This window comes from Physcomitrium patens, chromosome 16, assembly GCF_059467195.1.
Source record: "Physcomitrium patens ecotype Gransden chromosome 16, ASM5946719v1, whole genome shotgun sequence".
Taxonomy (NCBI): Eukaryota; Viridiplantae; Streptophyta; class Bryopsida; order Funariales; family Funariaceae; genus Physcomitrium; species Physcomitrium patens.
This window is the reverse complement of record NC_143425.1, coordinates 5,850,957-5,864,127: the sequence shown is the minus strand read 5'-3', so window position 1 is coordinate 5,864,127 and position 13,171 is coordinate 5,850,957. Positions and strand designations below refer to the sequence as shown.

Sequence of the window (13,171 nt, the reverse complement as noted above, 5' to 3'; positions counted from 1 at the left end):
CAACACAAAGCCTTAGCTCTTCCACCAGCGAGCCATGAAAAGATCTTCCCGACTGAAAATTAGAAGGTGTGGAGTCGGATTATCGTGCGCAATCGTATTGTGCGGAAGGCAACAATTACGATTGCCAAGACGGGACACAGAGAGCGAAGCTCGTGGACACGGCGACGGAGCCGGACTCGCGACGTGGCACCGTTTGGCAGGACCCGCTTCCCCTCGATCCCGCCCACACAGTGGCTTGGGAACATGTTCTCTTCGTTCCCTTACTGCTCCCAAACTTCCCTGCTGGGGTTTACCGAGTTGCAGTGTTAAAAGTCCAGAAATTATATGTAAACCACATTCCCATGTGAATTATTTTCTATATAAAAAAAAAGAAAAATTAAATAATAAAGATTCCGTTCTATTGGAATTCTATCTCTTAGACCTTTTCTAATATCCTATTGCAATTTTGTTTGGTTATCTTTTGAGGCTTAAAGAATCATTTCTACTACTATTGATATACATAGATGTATTATAACAAGCGATTAATTTGCTAATTTGTTTAGGTTGTTCGTGGAAGTTTGATACAATATTGGTTTGTATGTTTTTGAAATAAAGGAGTCTTTTGTGCTTCATTTATCAGACATCGATGGTTGTAAATATTTGTGATTTGTTTTTGGAGTTGAACACTAATATTTAATTGTGGTAAAAGGAATGTATATATGTATATATATAAACAAAAAGAAAATTTTATATCATGAAATAATATGTTGATTATTTATAATTATAGTAATTTTATTGTAGATATTAATTCTTATTTAATAATATAATGATAACAATAATAGAAATAAAGTTTAATTATGTGTACATTCAAAGCAATGGAAGAGGAACCCTATTTAATTGTGAGGATGTCAGTTATAATAATGATTTTACATGAATGTAACGTTTCATTCTTTTCAGCAAAAAATCGGTACTAAACCAATATTAATATAGTAAAAAGGATAGATTACAAGTGCTTTACAGAAACTATAACAGTGAATTATGTGAACAAGCTGTCAGCATAAAAAATAAAAAAATACGAAAGATTATACACATTATTATTTTAATCTTAATCTTAATTTAATGCATTAAATTTTGTAGCACACTGACATATATTTCACATTATTATTATTATCATCAGTATTTTCCAAAAACATGCAATAAAGTAATATAATTTTAAGCATATATGGTCATTAATAAATTAGTGAGCATATTTTTACCCAGGTTTTACTTTGATTCATTTTATCTCATTTGAGCCTCCTTAATTCACTGAAACCTTAATATATATGAGCATATGAACAATAAAACCAATAAATAAACACTTGCACATGGGCTCCTAAAGAGGAAAGTAAGAAAGAAGACAGACAATTTCGATGACATATTATTATAACCTCAAGATCTGGTTTATTATGCTGATTAGTGGCTAAACAAGACAAAAGAAAAGCACAAGAGACAGATGAATCACGGGCGGTGTCCCAAATGACGGGATGGGCACGCGGCGGAGGCACCTCGCCCGTGCCCCGCACGCTCCTGCATACTCTTCACCACTTTCTCGTCCTGCTTGGCTTGCGTTGCCTTCGCGATGCCGTGCTTGCTGCTGCTGCAGCTCGCGATCTCGTGGCGTGGCGATCCAGTATGGTGCTCACAAAGAGAGACGTGGCCACTGTGTTCGATGACGGAAACGTCAGCCTCCAGTTCGCGAAGGGGCTGGCGGGCAGGAGGACGGGCAAGAGCATCGGGGAGACGACGATGCCTCGCCAATCAGGTGCGCTCCGTTTCACCTCCTCCGCCCTAGGGTTTCAGAATCGAGCCATTTGGGTGGAGATCGTTCTCTCACAGAGAGGATTGAGGCTGGGTGGTTCGCTGATGTCCTTCTCAAACCGCAATTGCCCTAGGGATTGGATGAATTGAGCTGTCCGCGGGAATTGTGTTACAGCTACAGAGTCTCTGAAAGCTTCGGAAAAAAAGATTATTGGGATCAGAGACGAGAGCTGGGCGTTGATCGTATCTCAGGCGACTTCGCCCATGGTGATCGTTACAGGGAACCTTGGTCCCGCTGGGAATTGATCGGAATTGGATGCTAGTGGTCTTAGTCTGGGGAGATCTGCATTTCCTCATCTTCGTGTTATATTGAGCGCTATCATTGCTGTGAAGAATTTCGTGTCTAGCTAGTTAAGTGTAAACGTGAGCAAAAATTGAGGAAGACTTATGAGCAGCTGATTCCTTGCTGGTCGTTTCGTAACTTTTGTGGGTGGAATCAAGTCATTCTTGAGTTCGAAATTGAGCTCTCCAATCGGGCAATAGTACAATTTTCAAGCACTCCGGAGAGGAGTAGAGCTAGGGTAGTTGAATTTGCTTGATTCTGTTGGATAATGTAAAGAAGCAACTCCAGATTAGTCAAGTCGACGGTAAGATACATCGTAGACTTAAAAGTAGAAAAAGAAGATTGCGGTACTGGACAGCGTAAGTGAAAAACGGTGAAAAACGGTGAGTTCAGTCGATAAAAAAAATTAGAAACTACCGCATGCGGTGAAATGTTAATCTTGTATATATAGCGATCAGAAATGAAGTATAAACTACGATCTTTAATGTAAATTTCCTTTGGATTCGTCAGTTTATTTACCTACAGCTAGACTAGTTATCCTTGCATGTTGTGTCTGGAACTCTGATACCATGATTTGTGAACCACAAAATGCGAGTATTGAGTTATCCGTGGTTGCAGACAGGAACCGGAAGTCCTCAAAGGGGACTATGTCGGAGGCTGATACGCAATCCAATTGTAACAGCAAATACATAACCCACGATTTGGGCTGGAAGTTAACAGCCGTAAAATGGGGTTTATCGCTGGCTATGTGTTTAGTCGTTGGATGTTATGGAGCCATTCTTGCAGCCTTTCCAGTAGAATCTTTCCAAAACATCAAAGAAACTATTTTCCAGAAGATGGTAGATACGCCATTTGGTTCAAAGGGTGGTAAGCTCTCGTTTGTTCCTTCTCTTCAATATCAACTAGACAGTGGTGAAGACGCATGGCTGCCTTACAAGTGGATTTCGATTCAATCTTCGTGCACATACAACATGCTTACGCTTACTAGTCAGCTAAACGCATGAAATGAACTTCTTATTTAGGATCAGAAGAGGGCATTGTGTCTCCAAGAAATCCTGGTTTTGGTGGTTCAGCTGAATTTTTTCAATATCTATCCTGACCTGTTCTGTAATGGAGATAACTAAAATGTAAAAAATAACTCGAACATGCTTCACAAGAATGTTCTGATATCATATTATCTCGTGGGTTGGTTCTTTTTAGGAGGCCTGCTTGTACTTTTCGCTTCACCACTGCTTGTGCTTACACTTTTGGCCATCATCAATCTGGAAGTCTCTTCCAGGATGGTAACCTTCAAGTAAAGTTCCTCGTTTCAAACTTTATTATAGAGTACAATATTAGTTACGGTTAAGATTGCCTACCAGTATTTGAGCTAGAATTTCCAGCGCAGGGATTTTGAAGATGTTGTCTTCTCAACCAATTCCGACACAACGTTGTCGACACAAACTTTGAGGGGATTGATCTATCTATTCTTTTGACTAAACGTGGGCGATGTGTGTGCATATGTAGCAGGGAGAAAGCGAAAGGAAGAGCAAGCTTACAAAAGCATCCACTTTTTATAGGAGGTTGGATGGGCATTGTTTCTGCTGCTGAGTTTCTCTGGATCCTTTTGTTTCTTGTCATGTTTACTTGGATCATGGGAAACTACTTGATTCGAGATTCCAGACATTTTGATGTGACGTCTTTGAAACCTGTCGAAACAGTGTAAGTCCTCCATTCCTCATACAAGGACCTCGTCGTTCAGTATATTGGTCGTTGTCCGTTTGATTTGTTTCTTTTTCTTTTGTTTTGGTTTTATTTTGGTTTTGTTTGTTTGTTTTGTTTTTTGCTTGCTTGCGTGCTTGTTTGTTTGTGTGTTTGTTTTTTTTGCAGTACCTTCTATGCCGTGGATTTCTGTTCACTTCTTCAGGATTACCTTGAAGATCAGTGAAAGCGTTAAAACGTTATGATCTAAATATTGATGGTTATCTTGACTTTGTTTAGACAGGTGGAGTAAGAAGTTGAAGCGTACTGCGTCACATCTTGGGTTCTTTGGACTCATATGTTTAAATTTTCTATTCTTACCTGTTTCTCGAGGATCTGTCCTTCTCCGGGCCTTAGATATTCCATTTGAGCATGCTGTCAAGTACCATATATGGTTGGGTTACTTCATGATGACATGTTTCACTCTGCACGGTCACTTCTACATCATTGCATGGTATTCCGAAGATTCTTTGAGCAAAGTATGTTCTCATGTCAACCGCATGCTTGTCAAAAGAGTTGGATTTATGGTTCAAAGCGTCATGATTGTTGAATTCACTTGAACCAGGCATGTTTCTTCACGGATTTTTGTATTCCGTCTTATACCAGTTGTTTATGCTGGTTTTTTGCAGATATTTAATTGGGCACCTCACAAAGTCGCAAACTTTGCAGGAGTTATAGCCTTGTTGGCTGGCATCACAATGTGGGTTACATCTATAAGTTGGGTTCGAAAGAGATACTTCGAGACTTTTTTTTGGGTTCACCACCTCTATATTGTATTCGTATTCTTCATGGCCTTCCATGTCGGAGGAGTTCTCTTCAACGTGGCATTTTGTGGAATATTTTTATTTGTCTTCGATCGTTTTCTACGCTTCTGCCAATCACGGGGCAATGTTGGGGTCCTCACAACCAAGTTGCTGGCTTGTGGAATCTTTGAACTAACATTAATCAAGCCCCCAGGTATTTTGAATATCTCTGCTTGTTCCTGGTATGCTTGTTGGTGTGTGGTAGCATATCCTCTTGACTGAGAGCAAATTTTGAAAATTTGGTGGTTTGATACTTGTACAATGCTCTAGAGAAGATAGTCTAATCTACACTTCAGCTATGGATATATGAGTTGTGGCTAGTGGAAGATATTTCATTTGGATTACGTTGAGATGGACATCAAGATCTTCATTGTGCAGGTATAAAACTTCACGCATTAAATTACATTTATCTCAATATTCCGGAAATCTCCAAATTAGAGTGGCACCCGTTTAGTGTGTCCTCTAGCCCATACGATGGTGACAACTGGCTGAAGGTGTTGATAAAACCTTCGTACGGAGGTTGGACACATCGATTACAAGGACTTGTCTCAGATGTTGTGAAACGGGGGCGGTGCCCTTCAAATATCAGCGCTGCTGTTGAAGGTCCTTATGGTCACGAGTCTGATTTCTTTCTCCAGTAAGTTGCAAAGGTGCTTCAAGACATTATTCATTGCTATTTACTTCATGTTATACAATAGCCTTCACCAATGGTTTGGATCGAAACATGTTTTTTTAGCAATTTGTCTCAATGATACTCTAATTGGTCTTACTTATTCTAGCAGTACAAGTCTCGTGTTCGTGGAACACGTACTAGAGTTGTTTATCCAGAGAAGATATTACAAAAGCTGCGTCGGCCTGAAAAGCACTTCGTCTTGGGCGCATGATTGAACTATGTCGAGTGAATCTGAAAAGGAAGAATAATTTGCCCTGCAGGTATGAGACGCTTGTACTGGTTGCGGGAGGAATTGGCATTTCTCCTTTTGTGGCTGTTTTGCGTGACTTGCTTCAGCGATATCAGCGGCAGCAATCCAATCTTCCATCGAATGTACACCTTATTTGGGCAGTACAAAAATCAGAGGAGCTTCAACTCCTTGATTTAATACCCGCATCTGCAATCTGTCCCGATTACCGACTGAAATTCAACCTTCAAATTCATGCCTTCGTGACACGCGAGAGTTCTCCTATTAGTTTAGAATGTAAACCTGAAGCACCTGCTTCGCATCTGGTAGACCAATTCAAGAAGTCTCGTATTTTAGCAAGTGTCAGCAATGCAGAAGCTTTTAACAAACCTATGTCAATGGTAGCGGGCACTGGGAGTAATCTCTGGATTACTTCATGTTTTCTTGCTTCATTACTAGGGTACATTGTTGTTTACTTCTCGATTTATTACTTTGTAGTGCAGCCATTTGAACAAGAGTCCGCTGGAGATGGGAAGCCTCGTGAAGGTTTACCCCGGTGGGTCAAGGGTCTGTTCAATGTCATCAGCCTGATATTGGGGGTAGCGATATTTGGAGGATTTGTAGCATCATTGTGGAATTACTTGGGTAGGCTGCATCAGGGTCTTTCAGAAATTGGCGACGAGAACTCTCGGCTTTTATCTATATCAAATACCGAAGACACAGTCTACGCGAATGAGAGTGCAGACTGCCTGGTGCACCCATCAAACACTCATTTTGGACAAAGGCCTAACTTAAGAGGTAAGTTATTGGTTCTACCTCTTATTCTGGAACTTGGTTTCTAAGATAAATGGTTGTTTTTTTTGTCGTACACTAATCCATATTATGTCAACTTTGTACGGATAGCTATATTGAAATTGCTGCATACTTATATTAATCAGAAGGCACGGTTCCAAAAACGACCGAAATAGATCAGATGATTCTCGAGACAGAACAGACAAACGTGGAACGTTGTCTTTGGTTGTTTGTGTGGCCGCATCGCTGTGTTCCCTGATTTGTGAAAGGTGTTGGAATCCCTTTGCAGAAATTTTTGATGGTTGTGCAAAGTCGCAACAACCTGGTGCAAACATTGGAGTCTTAGTTTGCGGTCCTGAAAGTCTCCAGATCAGTGTCGCTGAAACATGCAGAGCTTTCAACAATATTGACTACGATTTGCACAAAGTGGCCTTCAGCTACCATTCTCTTAGCTTTGATCTGTAAGTTCCCCTTTGTATGTATATGCTGAACACACATTTTTACAGTAGGCTCAGAAGTTCACATGTCTTCACCAGACGTGGTCGCCACAATTGACACTTCAATTTTTCTTCCACCCTTAGAAAGTATGAAGCTGACTGTGATTTGGAGAATTAGGTGAATGACCTATCTAGGTGTAAGATGTGAAGCTTAGGTTTTGTATGATCTGTTGCTGAAGAATAATGTAAATGCAAGCTGTTGATTGGATCAGAGTTGTCAGGCTACTATTATTGTTTCTTATTAGTGTTTTTAAGTGGAAGACATGGAGTGATTTTTTGGTGTGCTTATTTATAATAGTAGTCCAAGCGTGACAAGGGTGATGAGCTCAAGTGAAGGTATATTATCTCAAAGTTATAGTATATGTAAAATAATTAAACATGTGGAGTTTGATAATTCCTCTGGTAAGATTGGCGTTTTAATTTGGATTATATATATATATATATATATACATATGTTACGAGACATTTATGTTACATGTGCAAGACTCTTTGGCACTTGTTTTTATGAAGTGTAAAAATAAATTTGTAGCAAATGATTTTGCTTTTTTGCTGGGGGTTTCTTAAGCTTTGAAGAGTAGCAAGCGGATGGTTGGAAACAGGGAGTGAAGAGAAAAGAGAAAATCCTTCGCCAAAACTAGACCTTAGGGATGATAATTAGTCAAATGCCTCACAAGATATTCATGGTTATAACACAATATTCAAGGTTTGACTTAGATGTAATTTTTCCAAAATATATGATAATACTAGATATAGTGAATATTGTATTATAATCACAAATACTTCATGAGATATGACCAATGAAAAATATATAATTTATAAATAAATAAAATTGTATGTTTTCAACACTTGTAATTAAATAAATATTCTAAAGTGATTTATCTTATTTGTTGTTGATGTTTTTATGTTTTATTGGATAGCAAAGATTAAACATATTTTAAAATAATATTAAAGATAATTAAAATATCTATAATTCAACTTTAAACTTTTATTATTTTAAAAACTTTTTGAATGTAATACATTGTAATTATTCATGCCTTTCATTGAATGCTGATTTTTAACAATCTCTATAAATAATCCCGTAATATAGTATAATTATTAATTGATAAGAAATTGTATAAATAATTACTTTAATTGCATATAACCATTTATGAATATTTTAATGCCATGAACCACTTATTTATCAAGACCAATATTTTAGAAGCCATATTTAAATATTTGTATTAATTAATAATTGATATTAAAACAAAATACTTGATTACAACAAATGTTTTGGTTTTAGCTTTGGTATGTAAATAAGATAATTCAAATTTTATCTACTTATTTAAAATATTCTTTTAAATATCTCTTTAATAATTTGTGAATTCCACCAACGTTATTTAATTGGTGAAATTATTAATAACCAAGTTTTAAGATTGTTTGGATATAAAAAAGAAATAAAGATTAAAAATCTTATTTGATTATCCAAATATTGTTTTAGGATTTAGAAGAGGTCTAATAAATTAAAAGAGTCTTGTTAAGCAAAAGATATAAAAAATGAACTTTTAATAAGTCTTAGAAATAATTATCTTAATTATTTTAGTATTTTTTCTTAAATATGATAATTTGTGTTTAGTTTCAAGATCAATGACTTATATGATATTCTACTCATATGTAATTCTTATTAAAATCTTATTAACTTTAGTTAATAAATAAAAGAAGCATGAGAAAGAAACTCCATGATTTTTTTGTAATTTTTATAAAAATTAGGATTTTTTTATTGATTTGAATAAATTTATTGCTATAAAATCTCCAAGAGGAGAAAAAATTAGCTTAAAGATAATATTAGCATCTTAAAACTATTATTGGGATTTTTAGAATTTATTTAGAATTTATTTAAGAATTTTTAGGACATATTTTAAAGACTTTGGTAATTTTTTTTTCCACTCTAGGTATTGACATAAATCATAAAAAAATTAAAAAAAATTAAAATACACTCTTATATTTTCAAAAGAGAGAAAGTAGACAACTAAAAGATAGATATAGAATTGAACTAGAATATCTATAGCCAAATATAAAATGACTATGAAGTCTTAGACCAATGTACAACTCAAAAAAGATATTGGCAATAGTGAAAATGGCCTCACTCTTGTCTCTATACATATTAGCTATTAAAGAAATACATGATAATGTCCTATGGGCCATATGACGCATGTCTAATTTGCAAGACAAGTTTCCAACATGTGCACCACATAGCCAATTTGTAATACAAGTGGCTTAATGTACGACATATGGCCAACTTGTTAGCTAAGTTGTCAACTTACAAATCACTTGTAAACACATGTTAAGTTTACGAAGCTTTTGGAAAGCTTCTTAATAAGATGTCTATAATTCAATCTATTTCTATTTATTTCTATCTTGTTTTATTTATCTAAGTAAATATATTAGTGAATATGGCTATTTATTATGTTATCCTCTATTCTTGCCAATAAGTTCTATAAGGAATTATGTCAATGTTTAATAAGCTGTTGAAGTCTAAAATTAATTGAATAGTATTAGCAAGAAATTTTAATATTTACAGTGTACAAAGATAGTTTGATAGGTTTTTTTATCCATTGATAATACCCTATAACACATAAAATAGACCATCAAGTTATTTGATCATTATTGAGGCTTTTAACTTATTTGATCATTATTATGATTTCCATGTGTATATCTTCATATCATATTTGAGCCAAGATATGAAATGTTCTAATTTTTTTGGCATCACCTTGAATCCAAGACCTCCTCTATTTCAAACTCTTTGTTGTTATCTATTCTAATAGAAGATGGTGGTGACTACTTTCTTCTTAATATGTTGATTGTTGTTTAAGGCTTGATAAAAGATATATAAAATACACAATATATCCTTATTGGTAGTGGTAATGGCTATTGATATGCCACTAAAATAGTTTATTTCTTGATAATAAATAAATCAAGTCTTTAATAATCCAACGTGTCACAAGGTTGATTAGTCTTGATATTACAACAAAGTAATTATACTTTATCACCAACTTTAAATAAAAATTATTCTTTCTAAAAACATTTATACATTTTTTTTTTTATTGTTCTTGTAGCTCTTAAAATTTTATCTTTATTATTTTGTAAATTTCTATTATTATAATTACTAAATCCTTTCATTTTGGATTTTTAATTTTAAAAAAACTAAAATTATCAAATTATAGATAATAACTATGATTGGAAAAAAATGGAGTAAATTGAGTAGAAGAATGTATCCTATTATTATACAAAATTTTACTAACGGCAAGAAAATTATCCAATTGTCTTAGTAAAAATTGATGATGTATTGCAAATATTGTTTTAATACTTGATTCAAACATTTTATTTGTCTATCAATTTAAGGATGAAAAATTAATGACAACTTGATATCAACTTGTAATAAATTATAGATTATAATCCAAAATCTTGATATGAATTATGGCTTGTAATCAAATATATTTTTTATTAAAATTCTATGATATTAATAAAAATTATCTAAAACGAATTTAATTATTTTTAAATTCATAATAGTTTTTTAAAATAATTTAAAATAATTAAATATATTAATTAAAAAAATTCACCATTAAAAAGATGGAATTATAAAAATTTTAAATTAAATATTTGTAATAAAATCTAATGAAACAAATGACTAAGGTTTCTTTAAATAAAAAAGTATTAAAGAAGGTCAATGAGATAGTATCTTTGTTCTAGAACAAGTATTGTATGAATGAACAAATGTTTTTACTTCATTTATCATTTGACGCCATTAAGAACCTCTTGAAATAAGTTCTAATATTTTATTATATTGAAAAATTTTATTGCCAAAAAATCATGTTGTGCTTGTAATGCATGTAATTTTATTTTAGCTTTAAAAATATATAAACATATTTTTAAATAAAAGATGTTATCTTTGAATTTAATTTTTTGAAAGCCATTATAAAGATTATTTTTAATATCAAAAACCATTATGGACATACATATTTATTCTAAAAATTATATATATATATATATATATATATTATGAATAAATATAAATAGATAAGAATAAATAAATTTCATAATATCTTGTAGAAATGCTTCCTTAAAGCTTCATAGACGTGATTTTATCTTTATACATGTCTATAGGTGATTGGTAGGTTGAAAATTTGGCCAATAATTTAGCCATGTATTGCACATGCTGGTGGCTTATAATTCAAGCTAATCATATGGCACATATATATAAAACTTCTAATGCAAGTTAGATACATGTCATGCTAGTTGAATACATATTGGAGGTCTTATTGAACATTGCCACATAGTTCTTAGTTAGATAGTATATATAGAAGTAAGAATGGGGCCTTCCTCACCGTTATCAATTCTTTTCTTATTTCAAATCTAGTTTTGAGAATCTTTAGATTTTTAGTCTTTAGCAATAGCCATTTCAATTTCTTCTTGAATATACATACTTTTTTATTTTTATTTTGTTAATTCTCTATAGTAAATATTTTACTTATTTATGTATCTTCTTTGAGATCTTTTCTTTGAATGTTTGATAAGAATACATTTATAATATGAAAGCTTTGCCTTTTTATAAAAATTAAGAGTGGATTATTATTTTTTCTTGATAAGACATAAGCATATTAGAAATTGTAAATTATCCACTTTTAAATTGATATCTTTGTAGTATTTTCTTTATTATTAAATTATCTCTTTTACTATCAAGGACATGAATTTCAAATAAAGAAAATCCTCAACATACTCTTGTATCACTAAAAAGAACTAGAAAGTCATTGAAAGATGATATAATATTGAACTAGAATAGTTATTGCCAAAAAGAAGAAGACTAAAAAGTCTTGAAAGAAGACTAAGGACTAGAAAGGCATTGACAAGAATGAAGAAGGCTTTATTCTTGCCTCTATATATACTCTTAACTAGGAGTTATATAGCAATGTCCTAAAGGTCCTCCAAAATATGTTGACTTTACAAGACACATATCTTAATTTGCAAGGCAAGTTTTTTATATGTGCATCACATAGTTAACTTATTCCACAAGCTACCAATATACAGTTAATTTGTTGACGAGGTTTTTGACCTACCAATCAATTACAAACACATATAAAGTTAAGCAGCATCTATGAAGCTTTTAGGAAGCTTTTCTAAAAGGTCTTATGAAATTAACTTACTTTTATCTACTTTTATCTATTCCTACCTAATCATATATATATTTACTAGAATATTTATGTATATATGTGACATTACCTCCCCCTCCCCTTTTAGGAATGAGTTCCACTAGGAAAAATTTTCACATGTTGAAAAAATCTAAGATACAACAAATTGTATATGTCACATACTCCAATCTTTGTTTTCTTTGAAGATGGTTGATAGGCCTTCTCAGCCATCGATAGTGTCTCATACCATAGCAAGAAGACCACTCTATTATTTAGTTGTTGTTGAGGCCTTTGTAACTTCTTTTAAATAAAACATTTAGAACACTATTAAGAGTTGTTCCTACCTCTAATAAAATCACCAAACATCTAGAGTCTCTTTCAAGGTTGTGATACCAAATACATTGAATTTTGCCATCTATTCAAAGAAAGACATCTTGGTCTTAAAGTTCTTCATCTCGATTTCATTGTCTTGAAGGTTCTAAAAATTGCAATATTTCATTTGATAAGTCCACAAAAAAAAGTTCTTGAGTTAAATCTGCTAGTTGTTGATTCTCCATCTCCTTAACTACACAGAAGCTACAAAGAAGGATAGAAGGTAGAATGTTATCTTCCTTTGTTCTTATTTCTTTTATAATAAAGATTTGTATTCTTTATCTTGATTTTGATGGATGTTATTGATAAAAGCTTCAATTCTCTTTGTTGCATTTATAAGATTCTTTACTCGCTTCCATGTGCATTCACTAATATCATATGCATGCAAATGAACAAGATATTCTAATCTATTTCAATGTTGCCTTAAATTTAAGACTTCTTCTACCTCAAATTCTTGATTATTATCCACTTCTATAGGAAGAGGTGGCATTTGTCTTCTTTCTGAGATATTCATTGTCTTATATGGCTCAAAAAGGGATGCATGAAATATAAGGGATGCATGAATAATATTATATGGCTCAAAAAGGGATGTATAAAATATAAGAGATGTATGAACAATATTGTATGGCTCAAAAAGGGATGCATGAAATATAAAAGATGCATGAACAATATTGTATGGGTCAAAAAGGGATGTATCAAAGTCTTTGAAGATCCAACTTGTTACAAGGATAAATAGTCTTAATATTATGATAAAGTAATCATACCTTGTCACCTACGTTGAATTGTG

The 13,171-nt window shown here is 33.2% G+C and overlaps 1 protein-coding gene across 7 annotated transcripts; it reads left to right on the top strand.

Moving 5' to 3' along the window:
• Window positions 1-1,479: 1,479 nt before the first annotated feature.
• LOC112293012 (ferric reduction oxidase 6) lies at window positions 1,480-7,058 on the top strand. 7 transcript variants are annotated; one of them, XM_073539775.1, is made up of 9 exons: window positions 1,480-1,780; window positions 2,738-2,986; window positions 3,320-3,413; window positions 3,629-3,820; window positions 4,104-4,338; window positions 4,489-4,816; window positions 5,041-5,299; window positions 5,596-6,359; window positions 6,643-7,058. In XM_073539775.1, exons 1-9 carry the CDS (start codon window positions 1,495-1,497, stop codon window positions 6,816-6,818), a joined length of 2,583 nt encoding a protein of 860 aa, XP_073395876.1. In that variant the 5' UTR covers window positions 1,480-1,494; the 3' UTR covers window positions 6,819-7,058. The 7 variants fall into 7 exon arrangements, with proteins under 7 accessions (XP_073395876.1, XP_024397814.1, XP_073395879.1 ...); XM_024542046.2 differs by having other exon boundaries at window positions 3,626-3,820; XM_073539778.1 differs by having other exon boundaries at window positions 1,605-1,780; window positions 2,742-2,986; window positions 3,626-3,820.
• The last annotated feature ends 6,113 nt before the right edge of the window (window positions 7,059-13,171 follow it).